Source organism: Mya arenaria, chromosome 8, assembly GCF_026914265.1.
Source record: "Mya arenaria isolate MELC-2E11 chromosome 8, ASM2691426v1".
Taxonomy (NCBI): Eukaryota; Metazoa; Mollusca; class Bivalvia; order Myida; family Myidae; genus Mya; species Mya arenaria.
The window spans coordinates 63,206,977-63,229,751 of NC_069129.1; the positions used below are offsets into that span (position 1 = coordinate 63,206,977).

Here is a 22,775-nt window from a genome sequence, read left to right on the forward strand (position 1 = left end):
GAAGGGTTAAACAGGTTATGTTTGGGCTTGAACCCACAACCACTTCACTGAAGGAAAGGTATCTACATTTTCAGACCATTTCAGCTTCATTAATTGTATGTAGGTAAGAACAAAAATCAACGAACATTATTTTTTATGAGTATAGAGAATTGTACAAATCCAAAAAATATTGCTAATTGGAACGTATGCTGATAAAGTAATTGACCTGAAATAACAAAAAATGCAAGTGCTCATGTGTCCATTGGATCAAAACAGTGTCTAGGGATTCACTTTTCTTAACTACAACATGATGGTCTGAAGCAAGAATATGTAGTTACCAAGCATTGGCCATGTGATAAAAGCCCGGGTAGGGGTCCTCAGGGCTCTGTTTGATCTCCACCATCTTCTGTCCAGGCAGTGTCCTAGGGGGCTGGGCCTGAATAAATAGGAGTGCACAAAAGGTGATACAATGCTTGCATGTGGAAAAATGTTCTTGGCCATGTCTGTTATATGGTTTATGTAAACAAATGAGCCACGTAATATACTTGTATATAAACAACATATATGGTATAAAATACAGAGATGTACATATAATGTCTATTCATACAAAGATGTTAAAGACAGAGCTGCTTGAGTAGGAATATTTTTATGCTTGCTTTTGTCTTCCAACGACTCTTCCATATTGTTATAAGCATATATCAAAACTTTGAGTGAATTGTTTCAATTAACTTACAATGAGTGTGTTGGCCAGAGTGTAGACTTTAGTGACCTCTTCGACACATGTGGAGATGGCTTCAAGGTCAGACTCCCCAAGACAGACGTCTACCTGTTCTACAGTGTCTCCTTGGTTACCATCTCCTTGGCTACCTTCCACCTGACTACTGTCTCCTTGGGCACTGTCTCCCTGGTTACTTTCACTCTGACTCTCCCCTCCAACTTGGGTCCCAGACAAAGACTCTATGGCACTGTGGGGAAATATCATTATATACTTTTATTTTGCAAGTGCTGAAATCAAACTGGGGCACAGACTCAACTGGCAACACCGCAAATCTTTATTTCATTGTAATTTTCATTCTAGTTCAGTAGATATGATGAAATTTGCTGAATGTTATTACCGGTACTATTTGAAGCTGTCATTTATTTATATAAAAGTAATGATATAAAGATCGTTATTTGTGATTTTGTCGAGTCTGAACTCAGACTTGAATCTATTTGTAATCACGGCAAAAAATCATACACTTAATGATCTGTGGCCATCCTTGTATATGCCAAGATATGCTGTCTAAGGTTTGGATAAAAACATTATATCATGCAACCATTTGCTGTTGTTTCCTTACCAAAATGAATACTTTCCTATGATTTCTGGTGCCTTATTTTTACAGAAATGAATAACTTTAAACCTCAAATAAAGTTTCTTATTTTAAATACATGTAGCTTACAGAACCAATGATATACAGTTGATTTGCAGCATGGCATAATTAAGACATAAGTTGATAACATATATACTAACTTTTCCAGCGGCAAAGCGAGTTTATTCATGACCTCATACAGATGCACTTTCTTTATAAGCGTTGTCATGGCAACAATCACCCTGACAACCTGTTTCTTCTGTAGCAACACCATGACAGTCCTCTGATAGTTGCTAAGCGAACGTTGACCAGATTGTTCTCCCTGCAGTTTGTGCGTACCAAGAAACCACTCCAGGCCATCCTGTAAACACATATATCAAAAGTTTTAACTGCAAACTAATTGAAATATTAAAAAAAGTTTTGTCCTATTTAATTGCTAACTAAGTGTGAGGAAAAATAAAGCTGTTTGTCACTTCAGTCAATACAAAGGCTTAATGCATCTTTCAAGTGAACACATATGCTGATTGTTAAACTTTCTGTCTACTGAAGATAAACTTACCATTTTAATATACAATATACACACTTTTGCTCCCCAAAATCTACTTCATAGTATAAAATATGAAAATACTGTACTGTAGTGAGTTTTATCTAAGTCTATATAGACAAATTTTAGCCCTGCCACTGGCTGTGAATGTCTGTCATAGGTCCATTTAAAGTGGGAGATTGCTTAATATCCACTATTTTATCCCGTTACCTGAAGCCTAGTGCTGTGGTGAAGGGCAGCCGCTATCTGGAGCTTCAAGGAGAACGACATGAATTTGGATTCGAAGTTGTCCAGCAGCCGCTCCTGGACACCACGCTCCTTCAATAAATAAATGCACTTGTTAAGGGAGTAAATGTAGTGTTTTGTGAGTATCAAATTTCAAAATATAAACAAGATTATTGCAATTTGTATATAAAGAGTTTTACCATTATTTAAGTTACAAATGTATGTTTTGGAATTGTCCGTACAAGATTACAAATCATAAAAGTCTAAAATTAAACAAGAGCTGTCACAGAGACAGCGCGCTTGACTATTCCGCCGCTTTTCAGTGTAAGGATTGAAAAGTTTTGGCGAAACATGCATGGATCACTGTTAGATTAGATTTCAATGCAATTCATGATGTGCTGAGATATTAATATAAATGTGGTTACATGGAAAATTTCAACCAGAATTTTTAAGTCTAATTATAAAGGGCAATCATTTGCAAAAAACAGTTATATATCGTGGTTTTACAATTACGTTGAGTGGTTGAATACCATTGTATAAAGTCTCGAGTACATCTAGTAGTTGCTGAGAAATTAACCTATGTGTGCTTACACGCAAAACCTTAACCAGAATTTCTAAGTCGAATAATAAAGGGCAATTATTTGCATTAAATGCAAAAAAAAGTTATCTTACTTGGTTAATTAAGTAGGTTTGATGGTTGAGTACCAATGTATCAAGTCTCAATGCAATACCTCAAGCAGTTGCTGAGATATTAACTTATGTGTGCTTGCACACAAAACCTTAACCAGAATTTCTAAGTGGAATAATAAAGGCCTATTATTTGAATTAAATGCAAACTAGAGTTATCTAACTTAGTTAATTAAGTAGGTTGGATGAGTACCATTGTATCAAATCTCAATGCAATACCTCAAGTAGTTGCTGAGATATTAACCTATGTGTGCTTGCACACAAAACCTTAACCAGAATTTCTAAGTCAAATTATAAAGGCCTATTTTTTGCATTAAATGCAAAGTAAAGTTATCTAACTTGGTTAATTAAGTAGGTTTGATGGTTGAGTACCATTGTATCAAGTCTCAATGCAATACCTCATGTAGTTGCTGAGATATTAATCTATGTGTGCTTGCACGCAAAACCTTAACCAGAATTTCTAAGTCAAATAATAAAGGCCTATTTTTTTAATTAAATGCAAACTAGAGTTATCTAACTTGGTAAATTAAGTAGGTTGGATGGTTAAGTATCAAAACCTTTACTAAGGTGTGACGCCGACGCAGACGCAGACTCTGACGCTTGGGTGAGTAGTATAGCTCTCCATATTCTTCGAATAGTCGAGCTAAAAAAATATAGATTTAGTTTTTCATCTATAAGATTTTTTGTAGCTTTGACACAACATAACAACCACTTATTTACATTTAAATCATGACAAATTATTTTTCCTCTCTCTAACACTCCTTACCAGACATTTGACAGCTACATTAGAGTCACAGCAACAGAGAGCCCCGGCCAGTTTGAAGCCCATCTTCAGGTGTCTGACCTTGTACGTGGACTCGGGCTGGGCCATGGCACGGGCCTCATTCAGTCCCTCCATTGCCCAGTCCAGCAAGTAGTCGAGAGCCCCAGGGTTAGGCTCCACATACAGCAGGTAGGACAGGCCCTTGGGGAGCAGTGAGGGGACACTCTCCATGGCCTCCACCCAGCTAGGGAGGGGACAGTTAGATTTTGATACATTGACAAATTTAGTAAATTACCTCACTATGCTAGGAATTTATAGAACATTATAACTAAACGTTATAGCTAGAAAATTAATGTCCTACAAATATATATGATTTCACAATAAAAAACAGGAAAAAAAAACTCAACTAAAGAAATTTATTCCAAGTCCATTTATAAGACATATAGTGCACTGGCAAATGTTATAGTCATCTTTTTACAGAATAACTGCATACTATCTACAGAAAAATTCAGTTATTCAAATCTTAAAGCAAGACATGTCTCACCTATCATGAAGAGGCCCTTCCTTGAATCTGTCGACAATATCCAGCAGTTGTTGGGCCTCCTTTGGACACTTGTCAGGCCTCACATAGTCCGGGTGTAACAGGCTTGCCTTCTCTTGCTCAAACTTGGTCTGTGATATGTCTTTGAATGTCTGGGGAAGAGAATGTACAACACCGTATGCATACTTATTGATGCTACATTTGTGCTACATTCTTGAATATTTGTGCTACATTTTTGCTTATGTTGTGCTACATTCTTGCTTGTCTATGCTACATTTCTGCTTATTTGTGCTACATTCTTGCTTATTTATGCTACATTCTTGCTTATTTGTGCTATAAACTTGCTTATTTGTGTCACATTCTTGCTTATTTGTGCTTATGTTCTTGCTTATTTGTGCTACATTCTTGCTTATTTGTGCTACATTTTTGCTTATTTTGCTTATTTGTGCTACTTTTATCCTTATTAGTGCTACAAACTTGCTCATTTGCGCTACATTCTTGCTTATTTGTGCTTACGTTCTTGCTTATTTGTTCTACATTCTTGCTTATTTGTGCTACAATTTTGCTTATTTGTGCTATTTTTATCCTTATTAAGTGCTACAAACTTGATTATTTGTGCTATATTCTTGCTTATTTTTGCAACAAACTTTATTATTTGTGCTACATTCTTGCTTATTTGTGCTACATGTTTGCTTATTTGTGCTTCATGTTTGCTTATTTGTGATACTCAATTTGCAAGCTTTAGCTTGTGTAGCAGTTCAATTTATTGGAGAGAAATATTTTGTGTGGTTTAATACATCTTAATTTAAGCAATATTGATACCTTTGTTTTCTACATCAGTAATTGCAACTGCATATCTTGAAAGATAATGATTTTGATTCACAAAACATGAAAGATTTAACATATTTGATTGATCTATCATATGATCATTGATAATGCAGATCAACAAACTTCAAAGCCTAACACACACACACACACACACACACACACACACACACAAACATACACACAAATGTTGGTGTGCTGCTGATAGATGATCCTGTTTTTTGTCATGACATGTCATCTATTGTCAACATTGAGTATTGGCTATGTTTTTATTGAATATGCAAGTCTGACTTTGACTTACGGTCAGGGAGGTTGCTTCAAACTGGTAGGGGTTGAAAGGTGAGGTGATGTAGCTGAACGCCTCTTCTTCCATCTCATAGTCGATACCCTACAAACATACAAACACATGGGTCAAATGCATTTCGGATGAACTTCATATGAGGAGCTTTTGCATGCTGAGGAATTTACACTAAACACTTATAGTAGAGCACCACAGACTCATCTGTTGTTTATGTGGTGAAAAGGGTCATAACTCAACAATAGTTCCAGCCAGAGTGATGGCCCTGGCTGTACAAGTGCCTATTGTCTCTGGTTGGTTACATGTGTATCAAGTTCGTCTCTGGTAAAAGTTGATCAAGTTTCATGTAAATACTTAAACATTTTTTTTTAATTATGGCAAAGGTTAAGTTTTTATATGCTGACCCCAATGCCATGGACAGCAATGACTCAAGGACTAGTACAATACATCAACCTTTATCTTTGAAACTCATACAAGCTAAAACTATACAGAAGATGAAAGGACACATTTTAAAAAAGAAAAATGAATAATACAAAGGGAACAATGTTACTTAAATCATCAAAGCCCTTCTATTTATAAGAATGTTTTTATTTCACAATTAAATACATGGTAAAATTAGGATTCAGCCCATTTATTACACACTTATACATGTAGAAAATCTCCTTCAGGTGAACATGTAGGACAAAGGCTGATATCTAATGAATTGTAATTCAGCATGTATGTGCTATTCTCTCTATATATAACCCTCAGGGGAAGGCATTTTTAAATATCACTTAAAAATTATACCACCCCTCCTACAGAAGCAAAATTACCTTTTTTGGTGTCCAAATAAGTGAAAAAAGACACCTAGCTATATACTAAGAAATAATTGACTTCCCTCCATGGGTTATATGCTTTGCTGGAATAGCCCTGAGATGATATGCAGCGAAAAAGTAATGATTTTTTTCTGAATAATGTCTGTTTACAGAGTGGAAACTAGAATCGTGTCCTTATTGGGAAGCCAAGAGAAAGTATGCCTTGCAAGGATCTGGTTGGGATCGCACCCACATCTTCTTGGGTAAGAGGCAGACACCTTGACCATTCTCACCCCGGTGGGGATTGCGCCCACATCTTCTTGGGTAAGTGGCAGACACCTTGACCATTCTCACCCCGGTGGGGATTGCGCCCACATCTTCTTGGGTAAGTGGCAGACACCTTGACCATTCTCACCCCGGTGAGGATTGCGCCCACATCTTCTTGGGCAAGAGGCAGACACCTATACCATTAGACCACTCTCACCCTGGTGGGGATCACACCCACATCTTCTTTGGTAAGAGGCAGACACCTATACCACTCTCACCCTGGTGGGGATCGCACCAACATCTTTGGTAAAAGGCAGACACCTATACCACTAGACCACATTTACTTCTAATGTTCAATTCATCAATTGAACTCAAACTTTGATATAACAACAAGAAAACAATTCACAATGACTTGCATTGATAACAAGTAATATAGGATGTGTGCAAATACTTAACCAATCGTGGCTTTTAAACAAACACTGCACTACATGGCATGTGCTTAATGATTTTTGACTATCCACAATATACATTGCAACATGTAATGCAAACACTGTAATTAAGTGACATGTATTCAAAAGCCAAGATTGATTTTAAGGAACTTGATGCAGTAACAGGGGAACATAAGACAGGATAACTCACACAGCTACGTTTACGCCATGGTATTAGTCTAAAACCGAACCGCTGCTAGATAGAAAATATACAGTGGGGTTACAAAACACTAAAAGCAGTTAAGTATAATATACAAGGTATATAGTACAAGAGAAGTTCTGCTTGCCTATTCAGAGTGCTGTGTAAGGGGATTTGTTTCAATCAAAACTAAATTTTTTAACTCAAAAAAAGGCCTTCAGTTGCACATTATTCAACAAGGGGCAACTTGATGTCCTTGACATTCTTGATTTGAATCAAATGCTTGGCATGTTAGTGTTGACTGGGATATATGCATTCAACCAAGCTGTCATAGCAATGGTTAACATGACTTAATATTAAATTGTTGAATAGACAAGCTTTGAATACTTTGCAGTTAGAACAGAAAAGTTGTATTAAAAATTCCATCAAAATTTGAGACAGTTTAAGCATATATTAGCAAGAACTTAATCCAAATATTTTATTAACAGCTCTTCCAAGTTAGTATGATACATGTACAGTATGATACATGTAGGTTAGGATGTACATTACGATACATGTCTACTCAGATCATAGGTTATGTGTAGTTGTCTTATGATAATCGTACATGCACATGTATGTGTATGCTTTCAATAAAATTTGAGAAGTTATGAACATGGAACACAAAGAGTAAAGATGATAGCATGCCAAACTTTAAATATCAAGTAATGAAGTCACCAAAGGTTTTCTATAAACCCTACCCTCCTTTCAAAGTCTATATCATCAGCTACACGTACCAACTCTGTATCAATATCAATGAGCTCGTCCTCTGATGAGATGGCCTCGTAGTCTCCGTCCGACATGTACCCCTGCTCTACAGGACTTCCCACCTGCTCCACAGATAGCTGTTCAAATGTCTCGGCTTCTCGCTCCTCTGGAAATGATACAGCGCTCAAAGTAATAACATTGTACCATAACAACATGTATATCTGTAATGGGCTCCCTACCTGAATCAAACATACAGTTTGTCAAATGCCCTGGCTTCTTGCTCATCCAGAAATGACACAACACTCAAAGGAATTTCATATATTAATATTATATTTAAATTCTATTCCATAACAGCTGGTCCGATTCCTCACTCATCTAGAAATGATTAAAATATCATACTAATTACACAAATGAATTAAGTGCACATTGTACTAGGATTATTATTGTTTCCAGATAAAGGTATATATATATAAAGCCCTTACACATATAGTAAAATGCTTATCAGCAGTGCTTATATTGCAGAAAGACTGTTTGTGTAACAAACTAAACACAAGACGCCAATGGGGCAACGCCGCATTAAAGCCGGATTTTTTATTTGACGATGCAATTTTGCAAACCTAGGATTTGAGGTAGTGACCTAGTATTTTTAACCAAAAACACCCATATTTATACTTATCGGAGATATTATTCATACAAATAACCTGATCAACAGAAACTATTCCATTTGTGTGAGGAAAATGAACATTTTATAAATACATCAGCTTTTCCAATAAGATCTGTCCCAGAGACCTAGTTTTTGACCCTAGATGACACACTTTATCATCTAAGATTTCATGTAGACAAATATTTTTAAAGTTAATTAAAATTTAAGTTTTTAAAAAAATATGGATAGATATGAAATTCATGATTGGGATGCATGTTTATAAAATAGCAATTGAATATAGTTGTTGACTGATATTGATAGGTTAGGTAAGCATTGTGTAGGCATGATTATATGAAATGGTAACCCTTAAAGATAATGGTAAACACTTAAAAGGCAATCCAGACAGCTTTGTGGTCAGTCGAGAAGGTTTCCATGACATCTGTTTTGTGAGGCATATCTGAGATATATATATGGTCAAAGCCAGAGTGGTAGTCTGAAGTTTCACATGTAGGTGAAGGCTTTAGATTGATAGAGTCCATGTGCTCCTGAAGATTGTGACGGTCTGCACTGGGCTTCAGTTGGTCAATGTTGAAGTCCCCAAGGGCTATCAGTGTATTGTCATTGGCTGGAAGTTGTGTGAGGAGATCTAGGAGACCAGTAACCTAACATTTGGTTTACGGTAAACAGTTTAGTGAAAAACGCTTTGACGACCTTAATTCCAGATGAACAACTTGACCATGTTTAGCATGCAGATTGGTAACACTCTGAAGTTCAATATGTGGTTTGAGGTTAATGAATATGCCATCATGTGGTCTTGTCTAGGTGTTTTTGTTAGTATGTATGTAAGGTGACAAAATGTCATGAAAATTGGAGAAAAAAAAATTCAATAGCCTGCAGGAAAAAAACTGTAATTTTTGCTAAAATTCTATTATACTTTAATGTGACTAAGATATCCTGGAGAAAAAAAATCTGTAAAAGTTTCCTCAATTTTTTTTAAATGACATCGGGAAAATATTTCCTAAGATTTGATCTAGTGACCTAGTTTTTTATCTGAGGTGACCCATATTCACAAATGTTTGAGACAACATGTAGACAAATATTCTGACCAAGTTTCATAAAGATTTGACAAAAATTAATGAATTTTTATGACCGTGCAATTCTTTCTCCTAAGATTTGACCATGTGACCTAGATTTTGACCGGGGATGACCCATATTAAAGAACTTTCAAGATATTACGCAGACCAATATTCTGACCAAGTTTCATAAAGATTTGACAAAAATTGTTGAATTTATGACATGTAAAGATTTTCCTAAGGTTTGACCTAGTGACCTAGAATTTAACCCAAGATGACCGATAAAAAATAATAAGCAAGACAAATTATGCAGACAAATATTCTGACAAAGTTTCATCAAGATATGAAAAAATGTTGAATTTATGACGTGGAAATATTTTTCCTAAGATTTGACCTAGTGACCTAGATTTTGACCCGGGTTGACCCATATTAAAAAATATGCAAGATATAATGCAGACAAGCATTCTGACCATGTTTCATCAAGATTTTATAAAAATTGTTGAATTTATTACCATGAAATATTTCTTCTAAAGATTTGACCTAGTTTTTGACCCAAGATGACCCATATTCACATATATTCAAGATAACATGCTGACAAATTGTCTGACAAAGTTTGATAACCATTGGATAAAAACTCCATAAATTACATAAATGTCAAGTTTTTTAAAAATTGTTAACGCACGCCCGTGCGTAAGCCCACCCGCTCAACCACCTGCCGGACGGTTTTCGCCATTCTATAACCCGTAATTTTTCGATGAAAAAATGCTATGTGCATCTGGTGGGAATGAAACCCACAGCTTTTTCTTTCGTGGAGAAACACTCTTTATAACGTCACTACAGCAGCAAGCTCAGTAGCAAGACAATATAACTGCTAGTATACATTGAATATGGAATACCAAATTGCTCTTCAAGTTGAATGTATAGCGTTCACGGAGAAGCAATATAATGTACCATTAATATCCTGGTCTGGTGATGGTGAAAGTGGCTGTTCAGGAAGGCTGTCTTTCACTCTGTATATCTCCCGACCGGCTGACACATGATCAACCCTGCAGACATTCATAATATCAGTCATTGAAATAAGACTTTTGGATGAACAAGCACAAATCCTTAAACTTATGCTTGCCTTAAGCAAATTTCAACAAGCCTTGCTATATAAAATCAAGATTTTTTTAGCAAGCTGGAAGAGCAACCTACAGTACAGGGTTACAGGATTGAGATAATTTTGACAACTGGCATATAGTATGGCACATTAAGGTAGTATGTTTAAACACTATAAACAGCATACTCTTTCTCACACATTTGTATTTATCTGAGTAGGAACAACAAGCCAAGTTTTATTAATGTCTCAGATGATTACAATTATGAATCAAATAAACTAGAGATAACAAGTAGTAGATATTGATATGCAAGTATTTGGACAACCTTCAGATTGACTTTCAATCCTTGAAACTTTATAAACGAAATCTGTTGTGTAAATAAACAGTTTGATCCGTTGTGAAAAAAACTGATTAAAAAATATGAAATTGTGCAACCAGTCTGCTCCAGTGAATACGAGTTTTAAAATGTGAAATCAATGAATGATATTTTTAGACGTGATTACAGCAATATATGTGGATATAGAATTGTCCAAGATATTATGCCAATTTTCATTCTGACCAAGTTTGGTGATGATTAGATAGAGGCTTCTACAGCTATTAACTTATTGAGCAGACAACATACTGGAAGCAGCCCGCCTGCAGAAATATGGGGTGTTTAAAGTATGCACATTTTATGCAGATTGAAAAAAAATATAATTAAAAATAACACTAGTCAAGCTTTGGCAATATCATTTGCCAACAAAAAATCAGCACCATTAAATTTGATAGCATCAATAATCTTTTGTTTGTTACGAGTATGCATATTTTTTAATGTTGGCAACATGCCAGTACTTCTGATCACCTGTTTATCTCATTTTAAAACAAGTTAATTGAAATAAATCTTCATTAAAAATCATCTTTAAATCATCTGTTTACTCTGAGCACCCTGGTTATGAATCTAGTACCTAATCTGTGATTAATCCATCTCATAATCTGATGCTCAAGTACTCATTTTCATTCCTTTAAACAACAATTGAATATTTGTTCATTTTTTTCTGTTGCAGAAGTATTAACAAGTGGCAAGGGCCCAATCATAGTAAAAATATACCATATATTACATACCTATCTGGTGAAATGGACCTTGATCTTGCCTTGTTTGGAGATGCTGATCTTGACCTTGAACTAAACCTGTCCCCACTAAATGACCTTGACCTTGACCTGAACATAAAGTTTACTGAATGAAATTATCATATTTGTAAATGTTTTGGAATTCCAAATGAACCAGAAATCAAAACCTCAGAAATATTTATGAATGATTTCATAAACTACTGTCAATATACACATGTAATACATAAAGACAAAATCCCACTTATACAGCTGAGCTTACCAAGATGTTAATACTAACAAAGAGACCAATATAATTGGCATCCTGGCCAAACATAGCATCCATGATGATCACTTACCCTATGGAAGGGCTCCTTGGTGCTTCCGTCTCCATAAACACGTCTCTCGACATGTCCCTAAAGTCATCACGTGTCCTGTCTCTGAAACCTGCCTCACGGATGTCCCGCCCTATCACACGTATGGTCTGTGGTTCAAGCTCTAGCTCCCTCTCCCTTTCCCCTTCTCTGTAGCCTTCCTCCCTACCTTGGTCACGATCATAGTCTCGCCCCCTTTCTCTTTCTATATTCATCTCTCGATCTCTCTGATCCCTTTCAAAGTTCCGATCCCTATTAGAATCCCTATCTCTATCACCCCTATCAAAGTCCCGATCCCTCCTCTCATCGTAACCCCGTCCCCTGTCCCCCCGATCATCGTATCTCTCCTTACTGTCCCTGTCTCTACTTCCCCTATCTCTCTTGTCCCGATCCCAATCTCTCTCGCGGTCACGATCATCACGGTAATCGCCACGGTATTCCCGGTCACGGTCACGAGATCCCTCTCTGGAAATTAATGACTCCCATGTTGATAAAAATACAATATTACAAAGAGACTAATTGAGAGTTTTAACATTTCCTCTAAGTTTGTTCTGCAAAGTTGGTTAAGATAAATTAACTTAAAATCTGAACTTGTAGAAAAAATCTTAACATTAAAATTAGAATAAGCCTGTTTTCACTGAAAGTACAATCCAAGCATATTGACGAATGATGTATTATGAACTTGTATTTCACAAGTGCTAATAAAGGATTTAATATTTCTCTTGGGACTGTCCTTTTCTAAGCATTAATAGTTTATTTCATTAGTAAAAAGTGAAGAAGCGGTGTATACCTTGAGGTTGGGTAGTCCCTGGAGCGCCTGTCCTGATCATGGTAGTTCCAGGAATCTGTTCTCTCTCGTCCGTCATCATACCTCTCTCGTCCTCCATGCCCATCTGACAGGACCAGAGGTATGAAATAAATGGTCCAAAAACACATACATTTAAAATGTTGATACAAAGTTGGCATTCAAAACCTGGTCATAATTTTATTTTTTATTTTACTTGAATGCAGAAAGCTGCTTGTATGCTATGGATCTTTTTCGTGATGTAACATAACTAACCTGGGGAGAATCTGTCGGTGTCAGCGGGATGTCTAGGGAACTCCCCGGGGCGGGGATAGTCCTGTATGGGTTGGGCCAACCCTAGTGACATCTGTCCTGGGGGTAAGCCAGTGGGAGCAACCAGCACTATGGGGTGGGGCTGCAGACTGGGAGTGATTGTCATTGTTGAAGACTGTAAAGTATGATGAAGCTTACAGTTTGTACTAATTTCTTTCAGCTTCATTGTGACAAAAGTTAAACAGTGTAATGAGTTAAACATGAAGAAATCACAATCAATTTCAAGACTCCTGTCTGTTTCAAAAAGAGCCAAACAAGATAAAGAATGCCTGAACAACTTGACTTCCGAATTCCAACATTCTTTCAGGTAGTTGAAATAAGAACCAGCGTGCAAGTCATCCTCTGGTGAAATATTTGCAAGACGCTTTAAAATAATACTTTTACACAGCAGGGCTTCCTTAATACTTAGGATGCAAAGGAATATTCAAATATTAGATTAAACATTTGGTACAAATGTCAAAATCGGTATATGAATATTCGTTGTAATGTTTATGTTATGCTGAATAAATAAGATAATTAATCTTTGCCAGCAACTGTGTTGTGTATAAGGTTCTTTTGTCTTATTTTTACAATTTGCCCCTAGTACCAGAGGCATTATCGTGATTACAATACCCTGCACACAATCTTATGTCAATAACATTTAAATGTACTATAAAACAGTCCCCGTACTTTTACGATAGCAGACTATAAAACAAGTTCCAAATATTTTTGGTACATAAAATGACCATGCAAATTAAGATTCACACCGATGTGTTTTCTTGGCTGCCAATTAAGCTGTGCAATATAGCTCATGTTGCCGTGATGACATGTTCTAGTTAATTGCCATAAACTGTTTTCCTTGTTTCGATATATCGTTAATGCTTTGAAATCTAACTGTATAATATAGATATTTATGATATATTTCCTGTATTGTTGTACAATATATGAATCAAAATCCACCTCCATTTTCATTTTATTATTTTACTAGTTCGAGAGTTTGTTCGGCTTTTCATAGTTATATTTAGTAAAGGTCAATCCCGATTGAGGCTACAATTTGATTGTCCTACAGATATTAATGACCCTCTGTTGGTACCTAACATCATTAAACAGGGAATTTATGATCTTCACAAATCTATTTGCCTTCAAATGTTTGTTGAAAATGCAGTTTTTTGTTGGGATTTTTTTTTGAAAATGGGTAATGTACTTTATACCATAATGTCAATTAGAAGAATAAGTATTCTTTCAAAGTCACTACTCTTTGTTCTCCTACCTGGAGGTTAGCCTGGTTCAGCTGTTCCTGTATGTAGTCCAGAGGGTGTTGTGTGGTGTGGGGCGTGGCAATCACCACCGGGGGCTGGGCCAACATCTGTGATGTGGCATCCCATTCCTTGGGCTCGACCTTTGGCTCGATCTTTATGCTCAGGGGGGTGGAGCTGGTAGGCTCTATTTTTACACCGGGTGTCTGACTTCCTTGTGGTACTGATGCAACTGAAGCAAGGTTAAGAAAGCCAATAAATTGTAGCAAAAAGTAATAAAGGGTCATATGTTAATACACAGATTTTTGATCTCTAGAAACTAGTTCACAACATAATTTCTAAATCGATTGAATGATTTCTACTTCCTACCATTTCTCTGGAATATTTTTCCCAATATTGGGAAAAAAACAATTCCAAAGACATAAAAGAAAAAATTCTGGTATATGCACAGTTTCTAAATGCTCTAATTGTGTGCTTATATACTTCTTGAATTAATTTAAGGAAAAGTGAGGTTACCAAGTTTCTTTGGCTGTGGTGGTGGAGGTGGAGGGAGGGACTCGGTCTGGACACTGACACTGGTCAGTTCACCGTAGATGGCAATAGTAAGTGTGTTGTACCAGCCCTTCAGAATCAGCCCATCAGTTGGTATCTGTAAGAAAATATACCGTATGCAAATTGGTCAATGATGGTTGGCTTATTATAACAATGATATAAATGTAGGTGTTGATTACCTTTCTTGGCACTACTTACCAGTGAGGACTTCATGGAATTTATCCCAAATTAGAAGGCAAATGTGGAGGGAAAAGGTCACTCGTAGCATTGTCCAGTGCAACCGTTTCTCATTAATCCCACCCAGGTTTTCCAGCCCATGCATATACTTAACAAACCCTTATAATATTGTCCTTTGAATATTTGAAATACATAATTACCCTTCCTCAGATGATATTTTTGGATTAAAATATATTCTAAAATTGACTTACAATTATATCATACATCTTATAAATGCTCACAACTGTAACAAACATGAACAAGTCTTTATATGATGTCCTCAGCTGTATATTCTATACCAAGACATTTGTCCTCAACTGAATATTTCATACATGAATATTTGTACTATTAAAGCTGTATATTTTATACTTGAATATAGAGTTGAACATCAAAATTTTCGCTTTTTCAAAATTGACATTGAAGACGAGTATGTTACAACCCTTGATGTCAGAAAATGAGCGATTCATTTGGGTGATGTAGTGTGTATATAATTGCTGGTTAACACAACCCGAATATCATTCGAAAATGTCTATCTCAATAAATTTGATAGCCGCATTGCTCACCCTACACGCTACCGAACAATATGGAGAAAAGCTCTTTATAAACTGTGCTATGTTCCGAATGCATACATGTGCTGTCATTTTGTTTAATTATTTATTCTTGTTTTTATAAAGAAGTATAATAGCAAATTATTTGTCTTTCTTTTAACAATAATTCAACAAACATCCGAAAGATCACTCAAGCTAAATGAATCGTATTGGTAACGTGTAACCCACATTGCAATCTTCACGACTAAATATTTCAAGTCATCTATAATTTTCGCGATCGTTGTCATTTTATGAAAATTGTTAATCTGAAATATCGTTATTTCGAAATTATTTTTTGGGTCCCTCTGATTTCATATTAACGGTGTTCAACTGAATATCCTCAGATGAATATTTCATACCTGAACATTTGTCCTCAGCTGGATGTCTTCATTTGCTTTGTATTCCATTCTGCAGACAAAATAGAGAGAATAAACACATGTGTGAGATCACAGGGGCCAATTGTATAAAACAGATGAATTCTTCAGGTTGGTCAAAGTTGGCCAAAATGTTTATTGATTGGCAACTATTTATTAATAATTACTACTAACCAATCAAATAATTTAACTATGTAAACTAACCAAAAAATAAACAAGTTAGCCAGGCTTTAAACCATTGCCCGCAGTGACGGACCCTTGTCCTAGTGGTAAAACACTTAACTGTCAATTCAGGGGTTGCATGTTCGATTTCCCAGCTGCACCACTTAAACAAGAGGGCCATGATGGCCCTATAACGCTCACCTAAGCAAAGGGCCACAACTCAGAGGAGATGTTTTTTAAAGCAAAACAGGAAGTTGGCCAGATGGTTGTTGTTGTTGATCAATGTGACCCCTTGTTGTATTTTTGTAGAGGGTTACCCAAGGAAGCTTCCTGTAAAGCTTCATTGAATTTGGACTGGTAGTTTCAGAGGAGATGTTTTTTGAAGAAAAACAGGAAGTCGGCCATTTTGTTGTTGTTGTTGTTGATCAATCGTGACCCCTTGTTGTATTTTTGCAGAGGGTCACCCAAGGAAGCTTCCTGTAAAGTTTCATTGAATTTAAACTGGTAGTTTCAGAGGAGATGTTTTTTTAAAGGAAAACCGGAAGTCGGCAATTTTGTTGTTGTTGTTGTTGTTGATCAATCGTGACCCCTTGTCGTTGTTTTTTGTAGAGGGTTACCCAAGGAAGCTTCCTGTAAACTTTCATTGAATTTGGACTGGTAGTTTCAGAGGAGATGTTTTTTAAAGCAAAACCGTAAATCAGCCATTTTGTTGTTGTTGTTGTTGATTAATCGTGACCCCTTGTTGTATTTTTGTAGAGGGTCACCCAAGGAAGCTTCCTGTGAAGTTTGATTGAATTTGGCCTGGTAGTTTCAGAGGAGATCTTTTTTTAAGCAATTGTTGACGGACGGACTGACTGACTGACGGATGCAGGACAAAGACTGATCACAATAGCTCACCTTGAGCACTTCGTGCTCTGGTGAGCTAAAAATACTCAACGATTTCCAGGAGGGTTCCTGTTAGACAGTGCTATACACTGGTACTCCTTAAAGAACCAGGGTAGCTCTAACCAGTTAACATTCTGTCTGAGCACTATGCTCCAAAACTGACAATCTTATCGGAGCACTTGCCAAATGGGTAAGGTGTGAATGCAAGTAACAATATAAATAAGCTTACACACCACCACCATTGCCTGCAGCAGGATTAGTTTGATGATTTAGTAGCTACATATTACTAATATGACTTATAAAACTATAGGGGCCATATTCATTAAGCTTGAAAATGTTCAACTTAATCAAATTTTCTACTAGAAATTTAAGAAGACCCCATTTAAACACTTATCTAGTGTCAAGGAAACATACATGCATTTTATGGACACGATTATTTTCATAACAATTCTTGGGATTTAAATTCAATAAAACAACAGTCTTCATTTATTTTTGGGGCTCTTTATGACATTTGCAACTTTCAAGCTAAAACATTGAATGCCTGTTTTACGTAGTTCATTTCATTGCTGTTAACATACTGTAAAGAATATACTTACAATCCTAGTTTTTCAAAAGTTGAAGCATTTGGTTTACTCAAGTTGTTCACAAACAGCTCAAGCTTGAAGTTTGCTGGGTTTGTGGCTCTGAAAAGAGTCAGAACAAATTTGCATGTTGATATCTGACTGCCGCCTTTTTTATTTGGAATAATGCATTGTTTTTACTTAATTTGAGAATTTTGTTAGAAATAAACAGTATTGCTAGATTAGGAAAGTGAAAGATTTGCTCAAATTTGCTTTTAATAATGAAAACATTAACCCCTTCTCACAAAACAATTCAAACTGGTGTCAAATTTCTTTCCAAAATCCTTTTTACAATGATTACCTCAAAATAAATATACAAAAGGGAAATAGGAATTTTTAATTTTATTTTTTGGGAAAAAGTATGTTCTTGCTAGGGTTGTATACCGGTACCAACAAATTAATAAGCAGGGCTGTCATTCCGCTGTAGGGGAATGTGGCCAGGGCTTGCAAGCAATTTTACTTATTCATAGGATAATATCTATCAGTGTGCGACATTAACGGTAGCCCGATCACCCTTGGCAACAGAAAAATGTCCCAGACTTCCAAAAAGTTCTTTTGGATGACCCGACTGGCAATGAAATCATCGGGCTTGTTGGTTAAAAAAATCAAATTTCAGACTGTCAATACTTTTTGAGATAGTGAGAAATTGAAATTTGGATTTTTTTTGTTCTTTTTTTCAAATAAACTTATTATTATTCACAGGCGGCAGTTAAATGTATACCAAAAAATCAAAGGAAAAGAGATCTCAAAAAATACTTATATTCTAATTAGAATATTAGTATTTTTATGAAAAAATGCTTTGAATTTTTGGTTGATCTATAGTTTTTTGATAGATGATCATGTTCCAAATAATTTTTGTGTTGAAAAAAATAAGTTTTACTGATCTTTTTTTCGTAAGGGTATGTGGCCATAGAGTGGGTCCAACTGCCTTGACAGAACCAGCCCCCCCCCCACCATTGAACCACCACCACCACCACCACCAGCCTAATGTTAGAAATTGTACAGTTGTCACATATCATTCCTTGTTTTTAACCATATAAGGTTTTTATTCTGTTAACCGGTGGGCTATGGAAATCTAGCTCGGGCTACAGAAATCTCAGAGTCTGTAGCCCCATTGGCTATCAGATAAAAAAGGTTAATTTCACACACTGATCTATTTCATGTATTGTTATTACATACATATTTTGGGTCACGGACATTATCGATTATGGACATTACGGACCAGACATAACAGACCAGATTTGGGGACATTACAGAACATATTTCGGGAAATTACAGACCATCTCAAGAAACATAACGGACCATAATCTATAATGTTATTAACATTTTTTTCAATTTATTCACCCCATTGTCTTCATTCTTTAATGCCCTCAAATATGGTATGTTATAACGTTAAAACAAACTGTGAATAAATTATAATTCATGGTCCATTATGTCTCGTAATACGCTACATTATTAGTAAAAAATAACAACTGTGAGTTAAATTATAAATCATTGTCCGCAAATATGGTCTGTTATAAAGTTAAAACAAACTATGAGTAAAATTATAATTCATGGTCCGTAATGCCCAAAATATGGTACATTCTAAAGTTAAAACAAACTGTGAGTTAAATTATAAATCATTGTCTGCAAAAATGGTATAACGTTTTAAACAAAATGTGAGTAAAATTATATATCATGGTCCATAATGTATGTTTTGTCTGGTCCGTATTGTCCATGGTCCGTTATGTCTGTAATTCCATAATTTAGACTCCCATTCATACAAATTGATTCAAACATGTGACAGCATAATAAAAATGCCTCTATCATGTCAATTCTTATCCAGGCAAGAGGAGAAAGTAAGGCTGAAATTGGTACAAAACGAGACAATTCTTGGGACTAGGTACCAAGTGTTCTGCCTTAGTTTTGGCATTGGGAATGGTGCCAAACTTCAGCCCAAATTGCACAAAAAAAAAATTGAAATTGTCATTCAAATTATATGAAAAATTGAACTTATTAGGCTAATGAAATAAGCTCTACCCAAGCCTAACTCCACCCGGCACATCTGCCTGAACACGGGTCTGCAGTGGTATCACTCGAACTTCCTCTATCACAACTGGCCGAGGGAACTGAACTAAGTCCAGATTCAGCTCCTGAATGAAATGAGAATAATTTGGAAGTTAGTAAAAATAAAGTATTGATATAAAGTACCGGGATGCGGTGATAATATTTCTGTTTGGTGTGGGTTGTAATAAACAAACTCCTATTACTAAGTCAAAATTAAACTTTCAGTTATTGAATTAGACTAAATCTGCAAATGCATCAATATTTTTTCCAGTATAAAGATTAGGCTCATTTTATAAACATTAAAGTATTATTAAACAATCAATATAACTTTAGCAAACCTCTGCACTTTCATGAGAAAAGGTTTCGAAAAACAAAAGTTCCATTTCTTGCCGGTTTTCTACCATTTTGTTTGTTGTTGTATCATAAAAATGCGTTGCCGTATAATAATACAATCAAGACAAAACGTCTTACAGTCAAACATGTCATGAAATAAATCCAATACGTGAAGTTTAAAGGCCTAGTTTAAGGAATGTCTGGCATGACAATCCCCTGCTGTGCATCTCCTGCTAATTGCACTGATGTCACAGTAGGGGCCAATTTTCTGTTTATTTGTTTATTGGCTCAGGGCCATTTAGGGTCCATTTCTAAAATAAAACCTCCAAAACTGCACAGCAGGATATTTAGATCGGAGATTTGATAAGAAAATTACGGCTTACATTAAGATCAATACACAGAAATTGTGTACAATAATACACGGTTGTTATTTTTATTTTATTTTTTCTTAGTTTGTTTGTGAGTTTTTGCAGAAGGGGGCACTTATAGAAGGATTAAACTAGGCCTTTAAGGCGAACGTTTACAGTATTGTTCCCAGCTTGCAGTGTGTCCGTTGAGTTGAGACAGGGATAAAAAAGAACAGCATTACTGAACGCACTTAATGTAGTACAGCACCAAACTTTAATTAATCAAAGGTAACTCATTTATCATGATAAGGCTCTGCAACTCGGATGACTCCTGGCATCAAGGAATTTGTGTAGTAAAGAAACCGTCTCCATAACACAAAGCAGAAAGCCAACGACCCACCTCACAAAACTAAATATAAATCCAACAAACAACTTCTCCAGATGAGACTTCGTCATGCATGCTTGTCATACATTGACAACTTAATTACTACGCAGCCAACCGATACCGACACGAGCCATTCCAAACGTTTCTGGAGTTTCATCAAACACAAGAAAAAAGATTTCTTTTTCAGGACTGATGGGTCATGGTCAACTTTATTAAGACCCAAAAGCTAAATCCAACATCCTCAACCTCTAATTCAAGTCTTTCTTATCTGAAAGTAGTCTTGGCTCCAATCATCAATTCACGTATTAGTGAATGGGGAATATCTTCCACCCCACAAACATCCAGTTTCCCCAAATATCTCCGTCACATACAGTGGGGTAGAACATTTACTCATCAACCTGAGCCCTTAAAACAGGTGCTGGTGGAATAACTCCTCGAGTATTGATGGAAATAACTTTTCTTCTAGCCCCACTCCTTACCACGTACCATCTGTAGATATATATACTCGCTCACTACCGGCAATATATATATATATATATATATATATATATATATATATATATATATATATATATATATATATATATATATATATATATATATATATATATATATATATATATATATATATCAGATGACTTGCGAAAAGCCAAGTACCTTCAATATATAAGGAAGGGACCAAGTACAACCCTGAGAACAACCGCCCGATCTCACCTACATGTATTTGCTGTAAGCTACTCAAACACATTGTTACCAGTCACATTATGTTTTATGGGGAAATCAATATAACATATTGTACCCACTAACATATGGCTTCCGTAAAGGAGACACAGCTCTTTGAATTCACAGACAACATATCCTCAAACCCGGAAAAGGGTTAGTAGACAGACGTTTTTTTTCATGGATTTCTCCAGGGTGTTTAATAAAGTTTCCCACAGTCTTCTCCTCCACAAATTGAACCATTATGGCATTCTAGAAACAACCAACCATGCATGCATTGGGTTAGGGCCTTCCTGAGTGGCCGCTCTTAGTCAGTAGTCCTTGAAGGGGAATCCTCTGACACAGTGAAGGTAAAATCTGGCGTTTCCCAAGGTTCCATGCCTGGCCAATGCCTCTTTCTATACTATATCAACGATATTCCACAAAGTTTTGACGCCACAAGACGCCTCTTCGCGGACGACACAATCGCCTTCCTTAGAGTTGCCAACAACCCTGACGATGCAAGCCGGCAAAAAGACCTTAAGGTCAGTGAAAGGGTGGTATTCAATATCGAACTTATTCTTATGGTCATACTAAATTGAATGCATTAATTGTTTATGATGGTTATTCATACCACACAATCCGATTAGCAAAATCAATCTTTTGATCATTTAACTAACCCATCTGTAGGCCGATTGTTGTCTTCAACATTTATACCCAAATTGTCGCATGCAAGTTATGCACCAGTCAATTGTAACCAGGTCCGGGGAATAGCGGGGATTATAAGTAAAACACTTTTAGTGTAACGCATACAAAAAGATGGAAATACCTTGTTTTACTCGCGAAAGAAGCAGTGGTACAAAAATAGCCAGTTGGCTTGCGGAAATCACTGGAAGTTGTTTTTCTTCTACACACAGTCGATCTGTGACATTTTTTTTTCTTTTATTTTATGAACCATTGAACAATGACCCAATAAGTGATCAAAATTGAACACTTATCAGCTGTGTGAATCAAATTTGAAATGTTGTAAGGGTCAATTTCCAACGGGTGGATCCTTGTGGTAGATTTTAACGGGATCAAAATTGAATGTTTTCCTAGCAGAATGAGAAGGTTTCAAATTAACCACTGATATGAATATAATTCTGAACAAAAGTAAAGACAAACAATCAAGCTAACAAATGTTTTGCTCAATAACATGAAACGTTCTTGTACACGTTATCATAATTGTGTAATTTCCGGTTACTGTTATAACATTCTTAAAAGAGGGGGAGGCTTCGGAAGTAAAAATTACCATGGTACATACA

The 22,775-nt window shown here is 36.0% G+C and overlaps 1 protein-coding gene across 1 annotated transcript in view; it reads right to left on the reverse strand.

The window, feature by feature from the left end:
* The window catches only part of LOC128243456 (protein virilizer homolog), a 53,830-nt gene extending 33,705 nt beyond the window's left edge, over positions 1-20,125 (reverse strand). Inside the window, exons 1-19 of the mRNA XM_052961246.1 lie at positions 20,046-20,125; positions 19,681-19,793; positions 17,638-17,724; positions 15,980-16,028; positions 14,782-14,914; positions 14,280-14,497; positions 12,974-13,145; positions 12,704-12,806; positions 11,899-12,378; positions 11,558-11,653; positions 10,311-10,405; positions 7,673-7,809; positions 5,215-5,301; positions 4,092-4,240; positions 3,551-3,791; positions 2,083-2,190; positions 1,490-1,689; positions 713-944; positions 318-415 (exon numbers count right to left, since the gene is read on the reverse strand). Of these exons, the coding sequence (XP_052817206.1) occupies positions 318-415; positions 713-944; positions 1,490-1,689; positions 2,083-2,190; positions 3,551-3,791; positions 4,092-4,240; positions 5,215-5,301; positions 7,673-7,809; positions 10,311-10,405; positions 11,558-11,653; positions 11,899-12,378; positions 12,704-12,806; positions 12,974-13,145; positions 14,280-14,497; positions 14,782-14,914; positions 15,980-16,028; positions 17,638-17,724; positions 19,681-19,793; positions 20,046-20,111 (2,864 nt within the window). The 5' untranslated portion in view covers positions 20,112-20,125. The remainder of the gene's footprint in view (positions 1-317; positions 416-712; positions 945-1,489; positions 1,690-2,082; positions 2,191-3,550; positions 3,792-4,091; positions 4,241-5,214; positions 5,302-7,672; positions 7,810-10,310; positions 10,406-11,557; positions 11,654-11,898; positions 12,379-12,703; positions 12,807-12,973; positions 13,146-14,279; positions 14,498-14,781; positions 14,915-15,979; positions 16,029-17,637; positions 17,725-19,680; positions 19,794-20,045) is intronic.
* Positions 20,126-22,775: the final 2,650 nt, after the last annotated feature.